This window comes from Opisthorchis viverrini (assembly GCF_000715545.1).
Source record: "Opisthorchis viverrini unplaced genomic scaffold opera_v5_174, whole genome shotgun sequence".
NCBI lineage: Eukaryota > Metazoa > Platyhelminthes > Trematoda > Opisthorchiida > Opisthorchiidae > Opisthorchis > Opisthorchis viverrini.
Window position 1 is genome coordinate 824,032 of NW_008751832.1, and position 24,223 is coordinate 848,254.

General features: G+C 43.5%; 1 protein-coding gene across 1 annotated transcript; it reads right to left on the minus strand.

Annotated features, from left to right (window-relative positions):
* Positions 1–957: 957 nt before the first annotated feature.
* Positions 958–23,785, minus strand: T265_07560 (hypothetical protein; the record flags this gene model as incomplete). The annotated part of the gene is made up of 3 exons (XM_009173110.1): positions 958–1,202; positions 20,445–20,691; positions 23,063–23,785. 3 exons carry the CDS (start codon positions 23,783–23,785, stop codon positions 958–960), a joined length of 1,215 nt encoding a protein of 404 aa, XP_009171374.1.
* Between the last annotated feature and the right edge of the window lie 438 nt (positions 23,786–24,223).

Below are 24,223 nucleotides of genomic sequence, written 5' to 3' on the forward strand. Positions count from 1 at the left end.
ACAGTTGGAGATCCCCATTTCGTTTGGTCTGGGTGAAACAACCTGTACTGTCCTGTGCCAAGGTCATGATCTCAAAGCAAAGAATTGGTTAATTAGCCTAAACGCACGATCTAGGTGTCCTATCTGACAGGTAAAGTGTAGTCTCATTCACCGACCGACGGTCAGTAATAATTGCGGCGAAACCGAATTCTACGAACTTCACCTGCGTTTGTTCAGTAGTCACCATTGGGCAGTGAACAATAGATTGAATTGGACGTGGGCAGATAGTATAGATGTGTAGACCGTGTGGCTATGGGAAATTAACAGTAAGTGGTGAGGAGAATTAAAAAAAGGCTTACGGCCAGATTGAACCTTGGGCAGTTAGCAACACAGGATGGTACAGGAAGGGCAGTGTGCTATCGAACAAATAAAACGGAAAAGAAGTTGTTCAGTTCAAAGTGGGACAAATGTCCCACAACAAGCCCAGAAATGAATGTGAACAAATCGACAACATAAAAAGGTAGATATAGAGTCGACTTTGTATAAAATAGAGTAGTTCAGTCTTGAAACTTGATCGGTCACCGGAAAGATAATGAATTAGCCTGATGAATAGGGAAATGAATTATTACATCACGTAATCAACAGAACCGTTGCTCAGCAACTTTTCTGTTGTCCTTGCACGACAATGTCCAATTATCCGAGTGATATCCAAAAGATTCTTTTGAATTTCTCTCTTGAAATCACTGCAACTTGTAAATGAATGTATTTTGCCGGTTGTTGCTCACTACTTTCAACATCTGACTAACACTTCACTTCAGTTGTAGCCTGCTGCATTTTTTAGAGTGACTCAACTAATGTTGCTTGAATGCATCGCACACCGGCTAATGAAAGTGGACACTGTGCCTTGTTCAGACCGGAAAAGAATTTGTGTCAACTGGCGGTTCCGGTTTAACAGAAGGATTACGGTCTATGGGCTAGTTAAATAGCATGCGAACGCAAGTCAGCCGAGGTAGACTCAGCAGATGGCTGTACTTCGCACAATAAGTCAAACGAATTTCCGTATTCAAGTTCACATCGTAAATTCATGTAGCGTTCATGAAAATAGACAATGGTTCCAATGACATCAAGCCCGTCATCGGGACTGCTCATGTGGGTACATATGGATGACTTGCGTGGGCTTTTGTCCAACCACTCCAATGTGTTAACCGTGCGTAAACTGGTACCTATTGTCCAGTTAGTGTATTTGAGTTGAAAGGTGAACATCGTTCAGTAGGTGTACTTTTGGCCCCACCTTCGACAAGTTACACTTTTCTTGCGGTCAGCCGGATACACAGTGAAACCATAGTGGGAGAAATTAGCCAATGTTAAGAGCTCTTTTGGGATGTGGGTGGAAACTTGCCTGCACTCGATAACCTCCAGATGAAACCTGCGGGGAACCCACTCTTCCAAGAAGCGACTTCTTGTCCCTCCGCGGAAGTTTTGTTTTGTTTCAGCGACGTGTAGGTGGAATTGGCTGCAATTATGTGGGGTGAACGGATTTGGCTAAACCAGGTGACAAGCACATGAAGTCACATGACACTTTGATAGTACCACCAAAATGCACAAGACCTCGAAATTCAAGTAAACCGAAATCTTTGGTTAACTCATGGTCACAACATTTCAGTGCACGTGTCCGGCTAATCCTCATGACGGTGTATCAGCGGGAAAGTACATAGTTCTTTTTTGGGGAATAGCGTACATACAGTCTCTTGCTCACAAACGGTGCTTAGTCCTCTAACTGAAGTGCTTTGTGGCATATCCAGCATAATCAGATAATTGCTTATGCATGAAAAAAATAGGCTAACGCCTTTTGGGAGTTGATTAGTAGTTTGTCTTTCACGACCAGCGATAACAACCAACAATTTGCAATCATGGATTTCCGGCTTGAATTTGAGTCGTTCCAACTGCAGAGCATGTTTGAACGCACCTTATCTCTGTAGAGATAAACTTATCAAATTACCTGAATCTTTCCTTTATAGCAAGGGTGGTGCGCCTGGACACTTGAATTATCTTGGTAGAGCTGATTCTCACTTACACCTCCATAAAAAGTCTCACCTCCTCAGGCATACCAAATTTTTCCCCTTCCTGTCCATATTTCGGGACCATCCAGTTTGCGACTTTATTCCGACCGCTTAAATATATTATTCAATAGTATCGGTTGTCTCCGGTAGTCTGACCTTTTTTACGATACCAGTTATATGATTACATATATGATTATATATATGATATGATATATGATTTATATGATATATATATATATATATATATACGGTTGAACGCCTAAACATTTGTACTTGTAGGAAGTGAGGAGGAATAAGAACTTGTGTTCGTCTGACAAGTTAAATTCCGTTGATTTTTGCGTTGCTTGGTCCAGACATCACTTACATCACTTGATTCTGGCAATCTGGCCGAAACTGCCAGTCTTGCTCACTTTCACCAGTTTTTTAGCAGCACGTGTTAAATGTCGCTTCAATCGATGATTCTGACGCTTTTAGCCAATTGGACGAGGCGTGTGTCACGTTTTTTATACCAGTCACAAGCACGGAGTGAAATAAATCGGAACAAGCAGGCAATCGGTTGATTGAAGCATTTGTCCTGCTTTCGTTTCGTTGATCGGAGTGATGATTTTCGAGGGTTGTGTTCTGCCTGCAATCCCACACATGTCCACACACCTGCGTGGGTGTAAACCCTACCACCAAGTAAAATACCCGATGGTTAAGGTATGTGAGATCTGCTTGGGTCCAGTGTATGTACCTATGGTCAGCTCACAGACAAGTGACCAATATCACTCATTTTCTCACTGCAGGGTGACAAAGTTTGGAAGATTAATGGGAGGGTACCACTTCTGTGCTCACCGGACCATGCATCGAGGTCTTAGACTTTGAGTGCCATTACCATCGCTTCATTAGAATATATTGTTTAGATGGTCGGTTGACTAACGAGACTGTCTTATTGGATCTTGTGATGAAGAGTACATCAGCTGTTTTAACCCCAGCCGACAGGGAAAATGTTGGGGTTCATGACAAGGAACTTTGAGTGACATGTAGGTTCGACAATCCCGAATATCAGAAGGAAGAATAGGGTTCGAAATTCTACGGTACTATTTACACAAGGGTAAGCAAATGCATACAAAAAGCCTTCCATTGTCTGTCGCTGACCTGCATAGTGCAGTGTCAACGACCACACACCAAACAGCGGCGAGCGACATGTTGGCTCAGTAGTGTGGGTTGTGGTCATCCCTTCCGACGACGTTCACGTGATCCGTATTGGGGATACGATCACACGGAACTCGTGAGAAAACAATTCAACGGGAAACAAACGCTCATGGGTGAGTAGGTCAGCTGCACACGCTCACAAACAGACAGACACAGGTGTTGGACTGGACGACCTTAGTGGCAAGGTGAGTGGCGGGTACAAATAGCAAAACTAGTGGGGGTTAAAAGTACATAGGCTGAGTAAGCAAAGGAATCGGTGAATTATTACGTCAAGCTACGTTCACTGGGGGGTTTGTAGCATAACCGACATGTATGCTTTGGACCAGCGAATAACCCCACACAAGTCACACCTACTGCGCCCGGCGGTGAGCCATTGTGACCGCTACGTTCACCTTGATTAGTTCCGGCAACTACTGGAACGTGAACCTCCACTACTTTTCCCTTCGCACCGTGCTTTGAGGCTTTTGTGAGGCCATCTCCAACTCTCACTAGTCAAATCACCCCACGCTCCACCCTAAACTATGCACAGCAGACAACATCCATCAAATGGGGGTGGCTCTAAACTGACGGAAAGAATGGAAGCCCTGAGAGTCTTGGCAAGTTTGTAAGTTAGCACCAAAAATACTCCTGACTATTGCGTGCAACGGAATCACTGTAAGTAGGCAGTGGTGTGAAAAGTGAAATCTTCATTCGAAGTCCAGACACGCGTTCATGATCCTTTATGCAGAAGATGTATGTTCTGTCAAGGAAGGGAACGGATGGCTGCATCCATAACGTTGCCGCTGACAATACCTCATCCATCAACAACCACAGAAACAACCCATGGTCAGTGGATTAGGTACACTTTGGCGAGTCTGTAAACTTTACGAGACATAGCATAACAATAGTTATTTCGATAACGCGGGCGAAGCTCCCGACAGATCATAACCTGGATATAGGCCTTTTAACTATAGCATCTTCCTCCTGGGAGGCTGTTTAGACCGATGAGAAATTTGACGTTGAAAAAATAACTCCTAAAAGACCGTAAGCTGACTAGTTAAAGTCGCATTTATACGGGTAACACAGTAAATGTCAGAATACAAAACTCCTGTCAGGTGGTATTCATATTACGGTACGAGTTTTGCATCCGCCTAGGTATGTCTTCAGAATGACTATACTCTCATGGCACTTAGCCACTACATGACAGGAAATGAAGTAAGCCTGAACTAAATCCATGAAAAGTGTCCACCAACAGATATCGTCCGTCCGGACGAAAGCACCGAGCGTCGATCATGTGAAAATCCACTTAAAATTTAGTATTTTATACTAGCTCACCAGAATATGGGGTAGACCACCTTGTTGTGATACTTACACCGATGGAACACAAATCAGCCAGGCCATTTGTTGGTCACCATTTAGGTTAGCGTAACTGGAAGTCAAATCTAACCGTGGGTTCGCGAATATACACTCATTTGCAAACTAAACTGATGAGCCCCAAAGAGGGCGAAACCGGTCGTGGGCTGTCGATGGATTTTCAACAACCTTATGAGTAGTACATTACAAAGATATACATGTATCGCGATATCTCGAATATCGTGGCGACTGAAACATGAGGCGCCCTGGTGCAGCACATTCAGTTGCCTGAGAACATCACAAACGAGAGATTCAGCTGAGCTGCAGGTGAGTCTCTCGAAAAACCAAATTAGTTTGCAAATGAGTGTATATTCGCGAACCCACGGTTAGATTTGACTTCCAGTTACGCTAACCTAAATGGTGACCAACAAATGGCCTGGCTGATTTGTGTTCCATCGGTGTAAGTATCACAACAAGGTGGTCTACCCCATATTCTGGTGAGCTAGTATAAAATACTAAATTTTAAGTGGATTTTCACATGATCGACGCTCGGTGCTTTCGTCCGGACGGACGATATCTGTTGGTGGACACTTTTCATGGATTTAGTTCAGGCTTACTTCATTTCCTGTCATGTAGTGGCTAAGTGCCATGAGAGTATAGTCATTCTGAAGACATACCTAGGCGGATGCAAAACTCGTACCGTAATATGAATACCACCTGACAGGAGTTTTGTATTCTGACATTTACTGTGTTACCCGTATAAATGCGACTTTAACTAGTCAGCTTACGGTCTTTTAGGAGTTATTTTTTCAACGTCAAATTTCTCATCGGTCTAAACAGCCTCCCAGGAGGAAGATGCTATAGTTAAAAGGCCTATATCCAGGTTATGATCTGTCGGGAGCTTCGCCCGCGTTATCGAAATAACTATTGTTATGCTATGTCTCGTAAAGTTTACAGACTCGCCAAAGTGTACCTAATCCACTGATGCCAACTTTATTCCCCCAATTTTTCCTCTGGCCTCCCCGGTTTCGATCTAATTGACTGCTGTATGGTGTTTCATTCCAAACAACACAGTAATCTATTCCCCACTATCATGGTTCTAAAACGACCAGCACATTTTTTTTTTCGAGTTTCGACAGAGTGGTGCTTGTAGACCCATGCCTCAACATTTGGACTCTTCTATACCGATAACACAGTTTAGCAACTAACTTGCGTCTTTTAGATGGGCACAGTAGACATCTAAATCGTTCCTCACACACAGTACAGAAACAATGCATTCGAGGATAGGAGATCCAGTTGGAGTGGTAAATTCGTTAGTCATGCGCCCCGCGGTGACTTTTACTGAACAGTGACTGATGGCTTGGGCTTGTATACATATTTGTGCACAGTACTTTGTTGCAAACGTTTTCTATATAGTCCTGTCCACCTAACAACTGCTTGGTTGCTGTGTGAAGCCGGCGTATATAGGACACAAGCTTGTCAGCCATGTGGATATTTGTTCAGGCACGAACCATGCTAATGGGATTCTGAATCGATGTGGGATTTTGACTAGAGGCTTAATTACTTGGTACTAGGGACTTGATACCCTCCCCCCACACACGCATATGCACACGCCTGGGTTTGTAGGTTGAAAGACAGTGCTAAACTGTTCCACCCTGCGACATTCTGGCCCCAGCCAATAAATAGGACGGTTTGTTCTGATGTCTCCAGAAATGCCTCATTTCTAGCTCATGAATCAAACTAAATGCGGAAACTACACAAATGTGCTGGGTGACTGATAATTCCTACTTGTGAGTCGTTGTTTGACGCTTGCTCATGCTTGCAATGCCCAACGTGACTTTCCTCGGCTGGTAGTACAGTTCTTTTAGCAAGTGCTCGACAAGGATCATCAAACAACCAAGTCCATCTCTTGTTCTTGTTTTCAATGAATGGTTCTCAATATGGTACCAATTTAATACATTCTACTTCCGATTAAGACACGGTTACTGCGAAGCAGCAGTCCCGGCAATCAAACTGATGCTTTATCTATATAATTTCAAAACTCGTTGTTACTTCCGGATTTTCTTGGGGATTTCGTCAACTTTGGTGGCTATGTGCCCACTGACAAGACTTTTGGTAGTTAAAAGTGGATTCTGACTACATTCAGAAAACCATCGACTTCCCATCACTTACAGAGCCTTTGAACAGTTTTCCGGAGCGAATTAGAAGATGCTAAGTATGGTCAGTTTAGCAGCCTACAAGAATGTGGAAACGGTGGACAGTTTCAATGTAAATATCCAAAGAGTTGATTGTAGACCAAATACCACGAACAATGGAATGAACAAGTTTACAGGAGATATCTGTCAGTGTACAAACCAACGGCTGTTCTGCCAATGAAGTCCGACGACGGGATGAACAGATGTGCCATCCAAAAATTAATCGGCCTACTTCATTCAAGTTATCAAAATCGCGTTTTTCCTGTTTGGATTCGGTTATCCCTCCTTACGAAGTGTTCGTGTCCTGAAAGCTAAGGATGGGTGGCGCTACATCCTGTCAAAGTGCGAGTTAATCACAATGCTAATCGGCTACTCGTATCCGAAAGGTCAGGTGTTCAAACTACTGCCTGGGAGCCTGCGAGTTCGAATCCCCCGGAGCTCATAGCTGAGGATTCTGAATAAGGATAAAATAGCTGTACGGCCTCGCAGCATAGGTTAGCTTCACTTATAGGATGGAAACTTGATAGGAGACGATTAAATGACATCATCAAAAGTAGAGGATTTACCCTCATGTGTAGACCACTCAGTGGCGCCTTGTTAGTTCATTCCCCGCCCAAGGCACAAAACGATGTTCTGAACCTTGAGAAAGTTGCGAACAGCGAATAGACCCTTTCATGTAAAACGAACCCAGGATTAATATGATGCAGAATGCTAACTTTTCAGTCACATTGTTAACCATTCATTCACCTGGTAGTTTGATCATATAATTTGATCATTGTAGACGGGCCATCGAAAGTGACCAGTTACCTACAAACTACAGACATCTGTGCCACAGAAATTCAGCGTATGTATATAAAACGTATATAGGCCGATGAAACACATATGATACAGAGTGAGTGAATATTAAAGTAAGTTGAAGGCGACCTCCAAGTCAAGGCGAATGTAAACCCTGGTGCATTGGAATAGTCTAGAGGGCAAAACCCTAACCAAAATATTCATTCTGCCTGCTCGACATCTGCACAGGTCTTCAATGCCTTTGAATAATCGTATCCGCCTACATGTGCCGAAACACGCTCATCAGGTTGTATGTGCGTGGACAAACCAGCACTTTCCAACAGTAATCACACATCGTTCCGGTTTACCCAGCTCTTAATTCCCCAGGGAAGCCACCTCATCGTCCTTCGTTTACGGCATTTCAAATTTTCCACATCTGTACCACCATCGCTAACCCGCTCACCTGCGTGTTTACTATGCACACACACACATACACAAAGTGGTGCTTGCTTGTTAGACCCATTCTGCTTATTTGACCTTGAGGATTTTACGTCCTTTACGGTCAGCTTTGTTCATGTATGGCTGTCCGACGCATCCGAAAGTAGTCCGCCTCTGGTTTACTTGCAAATGAGTGTATTTCGCTAATTTCGTGTAATTCGGGTTCAAGTAGAACTGCGCCTAGCTGATGAGCCCCAAGAAGGGCGAAACCGGTCGTGGGCTGTCGAAGACTTTGCAGTAGCCTCGTGAGTAACGTGTTACGTCTGGTCTACCCCTAATGTGTACCTTCAGACTCCAATCACATTACGTGTTGCAGACGAGTAACGACCATCGAAGTTCACACATTTTTGTGAATTGATGTCTTACTATAAAAGTACACCATAGTAATGCAGAACTGTTTTACTCTTTTTGGTTTACGCGTCACTCGTTTTGGTTGGAACAGCCACTTTCTGCGTTTATTCTCACCTTACGAATCCAGAACGAAAGCATTTTTATGGGAAGATTCACAGTTGTTTCTAAGTTCTTCTCTGGCTGTGACCGAAGTGAAATGACAGATGGTTTTCACCAGACCATTATCTTATTACTATTTTTTATCCCCATGTGTTCATCATGATCATCATCGACAGCATGATATCAGTGTTCAACACCGGTGCTTCACTGCCATGTGTCCACAGTGATGTACAATGGATGTACCTATAATTGACCACAGGTGTTTACGGGATTTCTGAAATTCACATTCACACCACTGCTGTTTGAACAGCCCTCTTTCTGTTTTGCATCGGCCGAGGATATGTACTGCTGTTGAGCTCCAGTAACACCAAAACTGTAGTCCAGTGGGGTGAGCAGAAAAATTCAGCCAGGACAAAAAGGGAAATGTTCAGATGTAAACGAAAATGTTATTTATAAGATTGCCGAGAACACCAATCCGAATTTCATTAAGATAAGGTGTACTTTCATGGAAGAAACTGCTCACAGGGTTGCTGAAAACTCTCCGTGAAAACCAAATCGATTCGCAAATGAGCGTACTTGTCGCAATAAGGTATGCTTACTGTCAACATAGAATCTGTGAAAACCCAGTCCAGCTTCACCATCGCACTGGATAGCAGCTGTGTTACCATCGTGGTCCTAATCCAAGTATCACAATAGCATTGTGAGCGGACACGAGATTTTGGATGGATTATGGTGTGAACAAGCTCACAGGCTCAAAACAACCGAATCCGGCACCCGGAAATTGCGCTCAATGGCAGAACTATCCACCGAAGCAGAATTTCGACTGTCATAATTACTTTTTCAAGTGTATACGCTGCCATTTAAGCAAGATATGACGTCTAAAAGTTATTCCAACCCTCTGATCCCATCTAATCGCGTGTTTACCCCAGTAAGTTGACCTGCAACCATTATAGAGTGCTTCTTTGATTTTGGGTTTAGGAATACTGCTGTCACCTCGGTAGCTAAGACTGAAAATGACAGCCGAGCATAGACTAGACTTTCCATACGACACATTGCCGGTGGTATTACGTCATACAGAAATTACAGAGTGCAATACCAGTGGCCCGTAAAGTACTTCTAAACGCAGACATACACTCGGTGGCAAACTAATTTGGTTTTTTGAGAGACTTACCTGGAACCCAGCTAAATCTCTCGCTTGTAATGTTTTCAGGAAACTGAAATTGCTGCACCAGGCCGCATCATGTTTCAGTCGCCACGATATTCGCCTGAAAACCTCACAAACGAGAAATTCAGCTTGGTTCCAGGTGAAGTCTCTCGAAAAACCAAATTAGTTTGCAAATGGGTGTATATTTGCTAATTTCGTGCAATTTGGTTTCAAGGAGAACATAAGGTTGACGGAAATCCGGATACTGCGCCTACCTGATGAGCCTCAAAAAGGGCAAAACTGGTCGTGGGCTGTCGACGGATTTTCAGCAACCTTATGAGTAGTACATTACAAAGATCTACTTCTAAACGCATCCGACCACGACTGCGAAACACAGCACGTCGCTCAACTGTGCTAGTAAATTCTACCGGTTCTACGCAAATTGCAAGCAACGGGAACGTATACTTACTGATCAAAGTTTTAGCTATCAACCTACCACAAGTTTCTGTGTGAGGATGCACTTCTCACATGGTATTTATGTTTTGACTGTCTTGCACGGCGAATAGAGCATTGCAAAACACTACTTTACCTGCCGTGAGTAGTTTAAAGTGGAAGTAAAAATGTTGAAACCCTAGCCCCTCCGGACGGCCTTGAGCCTGTGGGTGATGGCTGCTATATACCGGCATAATAGCTACCCGCATATCAATTGGGACATCTCACAAGGAAAATCCGTTAAAATGGTTACTTAGCTGGTTGTAGATCAGGTAGCCAAGCTCGAGTACTTCCTCCTTAACCAACCAACTGCTCACTGAGAATATCTCCACAATTGGTAACGAAAAGTTCGCAAAGAAGTTACCAAGCTCAGCGAGCAGATCGGTTTTTTTTTTAAAAGGGAAACTACTCACAAGTTTGCTGAAAACTCTTCCACAGCCCACGACTGGTTTCGCTATTTTTGGAGCTCATCAGGTAGGTGCAGTCCCCGAGTTTCCGTCTACTTGAACCGAAAGTCGCCTGATTTCGACAGGTACACTCAAATCAATTTGGTTCTCACGGGAGAATCGAATAAATCTCTCGTTTATGATATTCTTCACTCCAGTGATACACAATCTTTGGAGAAAATGGCATAAACTGGACAAGTCTCGGTCTACTCGATTGGTTTACTCTGTCCTCAGGCTTCTCATGTGGAATTCAGTGTTTGGTTGGAACACAAGGTTGACGGAAATTCGGGGACTACGCCTACCTGATGAGCCCCAAAAAGGACAAAACCTGTCGTGGGACGTCGAAGAGTTTTCACCAACCTTGTGAGGAGTTTCCTTTATGATAATATACTGCGATATCTCGAATATCGTGCCAACTAAAACATGAGGCGGCCTGTGTGCAGTATATTCAGTTGAAGAACATCATAAACGAGAGATTCACTTGAGTCTCTCGTGAAAACCAAGGTGACTTGCAAATGAATCTATTTTTCGAGGTCGGAGGCTACTTGGTCTACAACCAGTTAACGCACCTCAGCTACCAACATTCCGATATATTGCCGATGGCTATGTGAACAAACTGCAATATTCCGAGGTCCATCGCACTGTGTCTTGAGATGTAAAGTATCACCAATTGTTTAGGACATTCTGGTTAGGTGTTGGACCCCACATCATTCTTCCCAAGCAAATGTTTTCATAGCCAATCCACTGTCGAATACTGATCCAAACCAGACACTTTCACCGGCCTGACCAAAGAGATTTCGGTCCAAAACGAAGCTCAGCACACTATGAACCAGATATCTGTTTGATAAGTGGACTTTTTACTTCTCCGCGAAGCCCTTCGGTCGGTCCTTCACAGTGTCTCCAAATGAGAAATAAAGAAGTGAGAACGGAAAATAAATTTAGCGCCAAGGGAACCACAACCGATAGGACCAACTAGATTGGGCGCGAAAATTTTTTTGGAAGGAGTTTGAGTGCTAGCAATTGTTCAAAAGTTATTTCCCTGGACGCATTTCATTTGCTTTTCACCGTCCAACAAAAGTTCCTTTCTCTCAACTGGACGTCGAATACATTTGTGGATAACCAACTTGCTTGCATGATGAACCGCCCATTTTCTCGACAGGAAACACTACTTATAAGGTTGACGGAAAACCGTCGGTAGCTCATGGCTGGTACCCATCAGATAGGCGTAGTCTCCGAGCTCCCGTCAATTTTATGTCCTATGCGAAAGCCATCTGGCGAAATACACCTGTTTGCAACTTAAGTTACTGCTGATAGAAGACTCGACTGAATCCAGCTGAATATCTCTTTCATGATATTCTCTTGCACCAGCTAATGAATACCATGCGAAACTTTATCTTTCGGCGATAGATAACAAAAGACTTCACCCAGCCTGAAATTTTCTATATTTGGCACTTGGTTTGGGTGACATAGAGAAGTTTGCAAAACCTGCGTTTGCTTGATATGATTCGCCTTCCTTACAGTCCATGCTATGCCAGATGGATGAAGCAGCAAGATGTGACTGCGAACTGTTGCAAGTGGAATTCTTGCTATCGGATCCTCTTCAGACGGATAGAAGCACCTTTTCTAATCCCATTCTCGTCGAAAATATCCTTTTGTTTTTGCCACAAGGCCATGTGAACTGAAATTGGCATGGCCGTACGGCAAAGGAGCGCCGGTGCTTTACACTGATTTTGCTATCAGTGATGCACATGATGATAATCATCATACATTTTGTGAGCATTTTCGTCACAATGGACATGATTTCGAAAGCAGTTCCCACATGCACAAAAAATCCTTTGCTTACAGGACCAGTTTTTGGGAACCACAGAACCAAATGTTCCGTTCGCGTTCAAGTGAGCAGTTCACCCAACTTACAGGTTCATCGGCATGGGAAGAACTTATAGATCCAAACTCATCCTTGTACTAGCTGTCTAAATGGTGCTGGCTAAAACCAAACTGGTTAGGTCATCACTTTCGCGTGACTAGTTTCTGGTTTCCATGTGATCATAAAAGAGTGCTTTAATCTTACTCCTTATCGTAGATTTTCGGAATGGATTCCTGAACTCAAAAGGATAGAAACAAATTGAATAATGCGGTCTTCGTGAACAGACGGGCTCTACCTTCACTTAGCGTGATGATGGAAATACAGTCTCATGTAGTGTACAAAATTGCCGCCTCACACACAGGTTACTGTGACCACCTGTCCACAATTTGCGCTGTGGGAATAAAGGCACATGTTCTTCGTGCTGCGTCGGGTGGAACAAGATATTTCCCTTTCTCAACATGCTAGTGTGACTAGATTAGTTGAGTCGAAAAACACCACAGGAGACTACTCTGATAATACACAACAGTAATACATAAACTGGGGTGGTCTAGATGTTGTACTTACTTCGCAGAACTCAATTAGTGATGTGTGAGGTCTCTTCGCATATGCGACAAATATCGCGGCCCAATCGAATCAGGAGCAACACAACTTACTGATTTAGAATTTGGACAAGCCGTACGGGCGGCTATTAGCAAATAAACCTCCTGATTTTAGTCACCTTAGCTTTTCAAAACTTCTTTCAGTCATACAGATTAGAACTGGCAAGTGCGTCCGTCAGTTTGAAGAGAGGCGAGATCTCCAGCTACACAAACTCGCCCTTCGAACAGATTAATCAGAGGATGAGCGCAGCGAGATAAAAGTGAAAAAAAGTGTTTAGTCATTAGTGTCGTTAGACCATTCGTATTTTGGTGGTTTTAAAGTCATAAGCGGATAAGCAGATATACATCTACGAGTTCGACAAGCGGCCAGGTGAAGAGGAGTCGAATCGAAATGTAAGCAAAGTGCATCCTCGAAGTCGTTCACCAGGCAGGCCTATAGGTTTCATCCAAGGTCATCTCCCGCAATTAAAATATGATTGACCAAGTTCACTAAAGCTTGCATCGTCGTTCGTGAAACCATCCAATGGGTATTCGCAAAATTCCACTGGACCTTGGTTGCCGTGTTTTTGATTTGGCTTGTGTGTATTGTGTACGATGTGAACTTGTGTCCAAACGTTGGCCGCTTTTATGTCTGATGCTATTATTGCTCAGCGGCAACTGATGGATGGACATAAAATGAGTTTCTTTGTGTCATTCATCTTTTGGCTGTCTCACTGGATGTTCTCACAGGAACGGCACACTATCATTCCTTAGCCTTTTAAATAAGCCTATTTTTAACAGGAAATAAGAAAAAAGTTTGCAAACATTCACTTACAACTGCGTGGACATCTCCTCATGCCTCTTCCGAGAGTTCACTGCAGCACAGCTGAAGATACATGCCCTCAGAGGCCATGTGCAATCAGTCATCACCTGATAGGTACAAACCACCGGGTCATCTCTGCCATGGGTAATGAAATCACCAAAACTCTGTGGGCTAACAACCATTCCAAGCAGCCAAAACGATTGCCATTCCGATGAACAGTATGCCTCTCTTCATGCGAGCAGCAATACTGAAAACCGATTTACACTGGTTTTGCTCGCTTTACTTGTCTGATGTGACGTTACTGACTCGACTGCGCCTTAATACTTGTTTATGTGTCTAACTACTCACAAGTAGTCGGTGTATTCGCTCTTTTTGGGACGGTCCAAGACATTTTGTCCGAAACGTTCTTTATGGTCGCCCGACATGTATGACCAGAAAAACCATTTCTCCTCGGCCTCACTCACTAATTCCAGCTTGGCGGACTGGTGTCCCTGAATGCACTGCATTGAGCCGATTAACTCATACCGTCATCGTTGCGTCATCTGCCAGTGTGCCAAGAGGGGTATTCCAAATTCCAAGTTTTTTTTACTTTCGAATAACACCATCGGATTAATCCAATGGCGGTCTCTTAGAGTCGCTAACCGCCAGACTTGTTTCGCCACCGTCTAGATCACTAGCGGACCGTATGCTGAGAAACGGAGGAATAAACGCAACATGCGCTGTCCCCTCCTAGCTTAAATCTTGCCTCAGCTCTCAAAATTGAGCATTTTGAGGAAGGAAGTCCGAGTCGCCCGAGAATTATATGCTCGAGATCCAGGGTCCAGGATACACTAACAAGCTTAAGTTTGAGACCGTTTTTAAATTCTCGGTTGCCAGATTATTGCATTAATGAAGAATCTTTTGCAGTTAGGATAAAGGGGGAGTTTCATCACCAATCTAGGTGACATCATCAGTGCGTTGTTAGGGAGTGTTATGGAGCGTAGCGATGATGTCGCCTCATGAAACGTTTGCAATCAAATTGCCCTACTCAGAAAACAAACTAACGACCATGACTTAGTCTATTCGACTTGGTAAGAGGTAAAGGCAATAGGACTTTCAAGATAAGTGAAACGTTCAACTTTGGGGTAGGGGTATCCACAAGGTAGATCAGTCACGTTCGAAATTCGGTTAGTCGAAATTTACAATACACTGGCGTCATTTCGGAGAAAGCATTATGGAAATAAACCTGAGGAAGTCTTCTAAGGCATTCAGTACTTTCGGTGATTAGATAAATAATAATCTCCATGTTACTAGTTTCTCTCCTCAGAGTTGTTCCCTAACCAGATTGCAGGTGCACTGCTATGATGAAAAAAATGGTTCCTTCGCCTGTGTTTGGGTGCGTAAGTTTACTATAAACACTCTTTCAAGAAATAGTATGAATAAGCGTGATGCTGACCTAATGATGTGTAGAAAGAATACATTTCGTAGAGACACATTTCCAGTACGCTTGGACAATCAGTAAATTGAGCGAAATCTGCACCGAGACTTTGACCTGAATTTTACACCATGGCCAAATGAAACGCACTTCTAATATGTCTACCTCTCCTTTGATGCCGCACGTTTATCCTCCGGCTGGAAGAAAGGCATTATTAGGCACATACTGTCATCGTTTCACGAACAACCTACCCAGGGTGATAGTCCGGGACTGTCTCACAAGACTCTGAAAGAGCCTCCAATTTCTCACAGGCAGTTTAAGGGTTACCTAACACGATAGATGCTGGTAAGTGCCTTGATGTAGCTGGTTCATGCTTTTATAAAGGAGACGGCTTCGTTCTTGAAGAATCTGACTTGGTGGGTAATATGTTAAAACCTTTCGGCGAAGCTCCCGAAAAGGTCAACACCCTCCCGTTTTGCGTTTTCAGTTACTGTCTGTGGGGTACATTCGTACAGATAGCCCAATCACTCTACAGAAGGCAGATGATAAGACAAGACACAGCAAATGCTGGAAGAAACTTACACAAGATTCGAAGGGCGTGATTTGTGCCCACTGAAACCAAAAAAACAACCGAAAGTGACACGTCTAATAGCAAATCTGCCCAACTAAAAATAGCATACTCATAGACTATGCAAGTCTCTGAATCCCTTCCAGGCCCAGAAGAAAAAAAATTATGCAAGATGCCAAGTTCGAATATTTTGTATGCTTTAACCCATCATAACTGTCCTTACAAAAAATGGCGGTCACTTATCGGATTGGTGATTGTAAGTACAGTAGTCAAAATACTTCGTACAAGAAATTAGGGTTGAGCGTGATATTTATTCAGCGTGAAGGACATTCTGTTCAAGCGAAGGTCAATGAAACCTATTGGATTACGGCTCTATGACCAGTGGCCTGAAAGACATGTCTGTTCTCTGGCCTGGACATAGCGAGCACTGTGTCAGCGCCCTCCAGAAGTACCTTAAAACTATTTCCGAACCAGTTTTGGGTTGGTAGAAGTTGACGCAACTAAACTGTGTTCTGTTAATGAAACCGCATCCCTGGACATGACAGTTTTTAGCCTCCCCCCTTGGGATTTTCCGAATAAATAAGCCAAGGTTTAGTGAAAAACTCTTCGACAACCCACGACCGGTTTCACCCTTCTTGAAGCTCATCATGTGGGCGCAGTCCCCGAGTTTCCGTCAACCACCTTGTGTTTTGGTCGGTACACTATCCAAGATACCGCGATGCATTGCATAGACGAATTCCGTACTAACTGAGACATGAGACGGCCTGGTGCAGCACATTCAGTTGCTTGAAAACATTATAAATGAGTGAGCTGGGCTTCAAATGGATCTTCTGCGAAAACCAAACCGGTATACAAATGAGTGCATAAATGGAATATCGTGCATCTTGGGTTCAACTAGAACATAAGGTTGACCGAAACTCGGGGACTGATCCCACCTAATGAGCCCAAAAAGAATTAAACCGGTCGTGGGCCGTCAAAGAGCAGTGGCTTCTGAAATGGGTGCTGGATACTCCGTAGGAACATGGTTACTCTGTTCAATGCGTGAGCGTGAATTTAGATCTAAGCAGGGGACGTTGGTAGATCAGTACGTAATGCAATAGGCCTAGCTACATTTAGTGTGCGAATCCTTTTCCCGCATTCTAAAATTCCCCTGGTGTGTCGGCGGAACTCTCCGTTTATATTAAGATGCATATTCCCGTTAATTTTGCTTCAAACCTGTGTACATCCAACAGGAACGAAGAGGGGGCGTATCACGGATACTTTGCTAACATCGCTCAACTCGTTCTGGTTTATGTCAGGCCGTTAAGTTGCGTGGAGTCAACAGGGAATTCGGTTCCCTTCCATAGCGCGATTTCCGGATTTTCAGGTTATTGAACAGGAATGAGGAAAATCGTGCTGTCAAGGCCTTAAGAATGTGGTCAGATCGTTCGGAAGCTGCTCCGAATATGCTCAAGACGTACAGCACCACGTATGTGGCGGTGTGTTATAGGACCGGGTTCAGGTGTTCTCTTTTCTGCTGGAGAGAAAAGACCGCTCCCCGGCCGGGATCGAACCCGGAAAAGACCGCTCCCCGGCCGGGAATCGAACCCGGGCCTTCCACGTGACAGGCGGAGATACTGACCACTATACTACCGAGGAGACAGATGGGTTGCCCAGCTTAGACACTAGATATGTGTTAAAATTGCATTCTCAATTCTCCGTACTGAATGCCTGATGGAAGCCGACAGTCCTTAAGTGTAAATTCGCAGAATTCTGCGCTACACTCTGACCTTAGGGCTTGCCGCATTAGCTTCTCTCCTGACTAGCTGAACTGCAGCTGAACGATACTGTGAAAGGTATCAAGGCCAGAAGACGGTGTTTGTCGGGCACACTAACTAGGGGTTCTGTTTCTGGCACGTAGGACGTTACAAAACAGGTGCATTAGCTGTCACATGACTACTTTCCATTGATCGGTGAGACGGTGTGTGGTGTCGTGGTCCCTGAGATTTTAGAACAAGGTTCCGAGAGTGCTGCTTTTTTGTACATAAACCGTAATGGTGCAAACAGACTGAAATATCTCAAGCTAGCTAGATGGTTCATGAAACTATTGAAACCAAATTTCGTCAACCCGTACATCTCCAGACACCGACTGAAAATGTGTGGTACGAAATTAATATTCACATACCTCACCGGGCTTTATCAAGCTCAGTTAAGTAAAGGGTGTCTCAGAACGGTGTAGTGCAAAATCTTATCTCAGTGAGGTGAGCGTTTCAGTGGTGGGATGCGGTAGTCTGGGTAACCTGAGACCAATATTTATTTTTGTGCTAATAGGGGTGTCAGATTCTTATGGGTGGCCTGCATCATTCGAATGACTTGTCCTCACTGCTACCAAAGCCCAACATGACGGAAGCATGACGATGCGACAAATTGCTCTTTAGGGGGATGGGACACTACTAAGATAATCGCGATTAGTTTTTCAAGGAATTTGACCTCAAAGCTGTTTGTCACCGAATACTGTTGTTCTGTATCCCCCGATCAAAGTTTCTTCCTTTTCTAATGCCACAATAAGTCGTCCACATATTCTTATATTTCTCCGTCCTTCAAACCTTCTGGTCATATCTGTTTGCTTTCGACAAAATATCCGTAGGATGATTTTCTGAGTACATTTAGTTTTATACGTGTGTTAGCAGTTTAAATCCATTGGACACCTCAGGATTTAAGCCGGGAAGGAAAGGACGGTGGAAAGAAACCGTCATATATCAGTATAATTATCAGCAATTGATGGTATTGAGGATTCAACAAGATTGTCTTGGTATGTCTTTTTCCAAAACTGTTGGGTCGGTCCCATGGGGGTCACTTTTGTGGTGCATCTGAGGCCAAACTTATTGATGCATAACAATTTTCGTATTTTAATCATTTAACGGTTTCGGCTTCTTTCACCTGACGAACTTGAGAAAGAAGGCTGAGTTCATGTGTCGAACCGAACGTATTGATATTTATCACACAGGAACAATTCAGTGTGTGAATGATGTGATGCGGTCACGGATGACGGTTCTCAGGCCATGTATCCTGTCTTTATCACACGCTTGAATAAGTCAAGCTAGAAACTGTCCATCCTCGTGCTTATGACCTTAAATAGTTTATGAATATGCGAAACGAATTAGCATGCAACTGCTACCTTAAGGGATAATGTGGCCAAACGGCGTCAAACACACCCCTGTCCCAACAGCTTTGTTAGTCCTACTCAAATTTTCACGATGTACTGTTGGGATGGGACTCGTCGTTTCCATGGGCACAGCGTATAATTCAGGATCTCAGAATATTAGACTAACCAATGTCTAGACAAAAAGGCTAGTGGATAAGTTCGGTCAAAATAAGCCTGTATCAATAAGAAACCACAACAACACCATAGTAGACTGGGAGATTACTGCGTCTTGGTCTCGAGAGAAATGTACAAGGTAGAGAAAGCAGTGGGAACTCCTCTTCTATTACGCGGTTCTGGTAAGCTAGACCGGAAAAGAACAATAGCCTAAATTCCGTCAGTCGCTTTTTTCATGGCATACTTTTTCTTGTGATTTTGGGTGGCCATCCGAATGGACTAAGTATAATCGTACAGAGGAGTACCGAGTAGTGGTATACATCAGCACAGTACCAAACTTGACGTAATTGAACCAGTTTCTGGATGTTTATTTTGTCGCCATCTTGTATTCCCTTCAAGGCATCAACCAAATCTCCATGTACTTTTTAGCCAATGATCGACGTTAAATGCGGAAATTATCTTCCGTAAATATATGTGCCTGTTTTTTTTGTGATTGTATCCACAGACTGACAAATCTTTCAAGTAGGAATTCGTTTTAACGGTAACCAATTAATCCAGGTAAATGATCTTCCTGTAGGTTCTGGTTAAAGAGTACAACTTTTTTGTAAACCCAGAGCATCATCTGATCACTCTGTTTGTCAGAGGCTAGGTTGGTGGGCCTAAACAATCTCAAAGTCACAGGGGATGGTCAAGTAACCGAACATTAGTTCATTACCTCACGGCCTTAGGATAGTCCGCTGATACTCAGCAATCCACTCTGAACGACTTTTGATCTGATCAGGTGGGCAGCTGTCGCATTCTTCAAGTGCCGGCCCGTTCATCTCCCGAGAAGTCTGGTTAGGGCCCATGAACACTCTCGGGTAGGTGCCGATCTTTGCAACTCAAAGTTTTCTCCACACCAGGAAACAAAGTGAACAGGCGATCGTTACGGATTAATAATCTATCGTTGAGGTTGGTGTTGAGTGATAAGCCACTGGCGAATTGCATTTCTACTGACGGTGGACTTAACACCCGTGTTTAGGATGTAATTGGATGATGGGTCAGAGAATTGGAATACAAACGCTTGTAGATTAGCTTTTTCCGCGAACGCCAGGTTTCCTTTTGAAGTTTGGGATCAGCCATTAACGCGGGATGCTTTTTTTTACAAAGTGCTATGGATTTTGGCTTTGTGGCAGGACGTTACCGGTGAGCTACGTTTCACCCTCATGAAATGGATAGCACAGATTCTGCGGGCTATGTAAGTGGAGAATTACGCAACGCTCCTCTTTCATCTGATGTCTAGGAAGCTGTGGGAGCTGGCAAACTGGTCTAACCAGGTTGATTTCTGGTACATACCATTTTCAAGCGATCCATCTCGTATTGTCATCAATGCAACGTCAAGGAACTGGAACGTGTTGTCTGCTTCTTCGTACTCAATGAATCTGGGTGCAAAGTGAAGGGAGTTAGGTGACTGAACAAAGTCCATAATTGCCATGTTGGTTTCGTAGCCGATAGATACGTTGTCCACATAACGTTTGCGAAGAAGTAATTGTCCAATAATTGGTTCTGCAAAGGTGTATCCAAATTCGTTCAAATGTATCAGCTATCATTAGACAGAGCGCAGGCCCGTCACAGCCCTATTTCTTCGGCGATTGATGGTGTGATTTAGTGAAGCCTAAGTGGCAAAATTACATCAAAAAAGCAATTTTTAAGTTTATCAAGTGAGATGAGGAAACTAACAGTGCGCTGACGATAAATTTGTTGATATATCCAGTTAAATTAGTTGTCATTTATTCATTTGTTTGGTAATATTGAGGCAATCTGCGCGCGCCAGAAGGTTCGATGAATAGCCAAAAGAATGAGTGCCCAAGCGAAGCTACTTGGTAAGTGAATTGACCAGGCGTTTAACAATTGTGATCACCGCTCACTTGATGAACAGTGACTTTCGGACTTTCGGACTGATTTATCGGGTGCCAGTAAAATTTTTCCTAGACCGTGGAATAAAAAACACCGGAAAGAACCGAGCTGATTAATGATCGGGTAGTTAGTCATACTCTATCACAAGGAAAGGCGAGCAAATAGTTTTAGGCCTCTGGGTCTACGATCACACTCCTAAAAAATAGAGAAATCAGATACAGACCATCTGTGAGGCGTTCCACGCGTTTACAATCATATCCCAAGCTTTATAGCTTAATATCCCAAGAGAAACGCTATCAAAACCACATGTCCACGAGCCATTTCGTTCCCTTCAATGAAATACATCGAGTTAGGTGTACTTCACATTATTCGCCTACGGACACTTTGTTAACTTCTTCAGTAAAGTTCGAGACACTCACACACTTCCATACAAGGGATGGTAAACATTTCAAAGAAATCAAGGTACAACCCTATGAGATATGAGGCCCTTTGAATCTTTTCCAGATAAGCCCCGCCACTAATGCAAAAAGTGCATGTGCGAAAAGTTAAGCCCCGCCGGTGCCCATAATCCTCACAATACTCTCAGCTCCAAAATCTTTGAACAAGGAGTGAAACTTTCTACGCCAAAATGCTGCATTTTGTTGCGTATGTGCTCAAACCAAAAACCGTCCTAATCTACGTCCACATTTTTGCAGCCTACTAAATTGAATTGCTTACTGAAGCAAACATGCCTCTTGCTGAAAAGTCTTGTGGGTCAGTTTCCCAGCATCGCTGAGACCCCGGGATGCCAAAATGGGGCATAAAGTTGGACTGGAACTCTCAACCCAATTGCCTGATCGCTTTAGTCCATCAGAAGGCGCGTCATAGCTTACGAAAATTCAATTCCATTGTGCGAATACTGAGCGCAAGCTCCAATTTAATGTACACACAAAACAATCCCTTATCAGCATCTAGGCTCATTTTGTGCGAAAATCTTCTCCGTTCGGGCGTAAAACCTTAAATGAAATTTCTGACGCTTTCAACTCTCGTTCATGACAAGAGGGCGGCAATAGGTTTTTTGCAAAGCTACGGAGTGATCCATCAGCAACGTTTATGCAGCAATGGCCACCAAATGACACCTTCAACTGATTCTGACACACGGACCTTTTCATGCAAATTATTAATGACACGTCCCAATTTCACTCTCTTCAATAAACTAAAAGTACAAATTTCATATCCTTTTTTCTAATTTTTTTTGGGTGGCAAGGGTTAATTTTTTGGCAGGGCTTATCTGGGAAGGATCCGGCCCTTTACGCGATAAATATGCCCCATTTAATGGTTTTCGTCACTTACTATGTCTCACCTAGAGATTAGTCAGATCAGATTTCAGGACTTCAAAAGCGATTTCAGGGCGCGATGGATTCGAAGTGAGTAGATGCATGTTTATCACTGGCAAAGTCTAACCTGTCTCCAAAAGAGGCATTACTACTTGGGAACTAGGACCCTGAAAATTACTAGTTCCAATTATCAAGATTATGCGTGTCAGATATTTTACATACTTCCACGTGTTCTGCACTGGAACGTTAAACTGAGCACTGTCCCTCGTTGCAACAATAAGGTGTGGGATCCTCGGTTTCAAGTTTATTGACAATACTTCACCCCGTTGACTGATATATTCATGTTGAGTACTTACTAGACTGAATTGTCAGCTAGTGAGCGTGTAATCTGGGAACACATCCAAGATTGGTGGTTGAAGTCGGAGTTCCCAGCTAGTTTAATTCGATAACCTCAGTTATTCCTATATGGATCCGGACAGCCTGACTATCTCAAAGCCTTCATGCTTGTCTTGAACTGTTTCGTCCTCGAAACCTAGTCTTACAGATGCAATTGGGGCGCAATTATATAGCATGCATTGAAAATTCTGTGCATCCAGACACGTTAGGAGAGAAGCTATGTTTCAAACTGGTTCAGACACTTTCATTTCATCTAAGTTATCTTATTTGTATTCGTCCAGTTTATCAATTTTTTTTTGCGCACGGTTGAAAGCATATAAATGAAACGATATCAGGACAACTCACTTGATTGTAGACCAATGGGATGTTTGTGTAGTCGTACAAGGACAGTGTTTGGAGATTTCGCCAATAGTTGGTCAGCTCATTCATCAAGGACACATAGTAGGTTTCGTGGAGGAATATGCCCTCTTCATGGGCTTTGGCAATCAGCAAGGCAGCCCAAACAAGTGGAATGATGAAAAGTCCTCGATTTCTTGACAGCCGAATGAATAACTCTTGTTCATTTTGCGTCATAAGTCCACCCTGAACCAAGTCATCCAGTGAACCTAGCCGCCGTTTCATACTAAGTGATATGTTCTGGAAAAGCAAGGCAAAGGCAAGATTGAGGTATCGGACAATGGCTCTTCGGAATAGAGTACACCGATCCTTTTCACGTTTGACGCACTCAATCCGAACATCAACTGACACTTTTGGTTCGGTCAAATAGGCATTTAACAATGTCCAGACTCTGTCCGGTGTAGGCAGGTTACAGAACTGGTCCCACCAGCGTCCCATCACCATGCTAACAAACATACTCAGTATGAACAGCATGGGGAGAGAATTTGAAATTTTTCCCGCATATATGCACATTTTGACAAAATCAAGTTTGACCAGTTGTTGTTCCAAAGTAGTCGAAGGGAGGCAATAATAGGTGAGAGCGATTGTTCCGTAAGCGATAAAAAATATCAAAACCATTGGCCACACTGCTTTATACACACTACCTCGCCATCGTAAGAGTAATTTTACCATTGAAACATTTTGGACTGTGGCAATAGTTGACGCGTATCGGACGGTCATTTTGCCTTGAACAAGAGTCACTCACTAGGCTGTTGTTTTATCAACCAGTTTGATGCGAACTATGCTTTCCGATTGGTCCGAGCAAACGACCAGTGAACTGACTGTCTGTGCTGAAGAGTAGAAAAAGGTGAGGGTTCACCTGCGGTCCAGCTTAGGTTACCTAAGTTTCACACGTGGTCTGTTCAGTGAAAACGATGGTACAGTAGTGCCCGCTCGGCCAGGATTTGATTTCTTAAGGATGTCCACCAACTGACAGTTAAATTTTGTCTTGATATCCCGTACACATTTTGTGTCGGAAATGGAGACCAACTATATTTCGGAAAACAGCGTCACCAATGCAGCAAACTACAAGTTGTGTTCGGAACACCAATGTGACGAAACTTCCGCCAC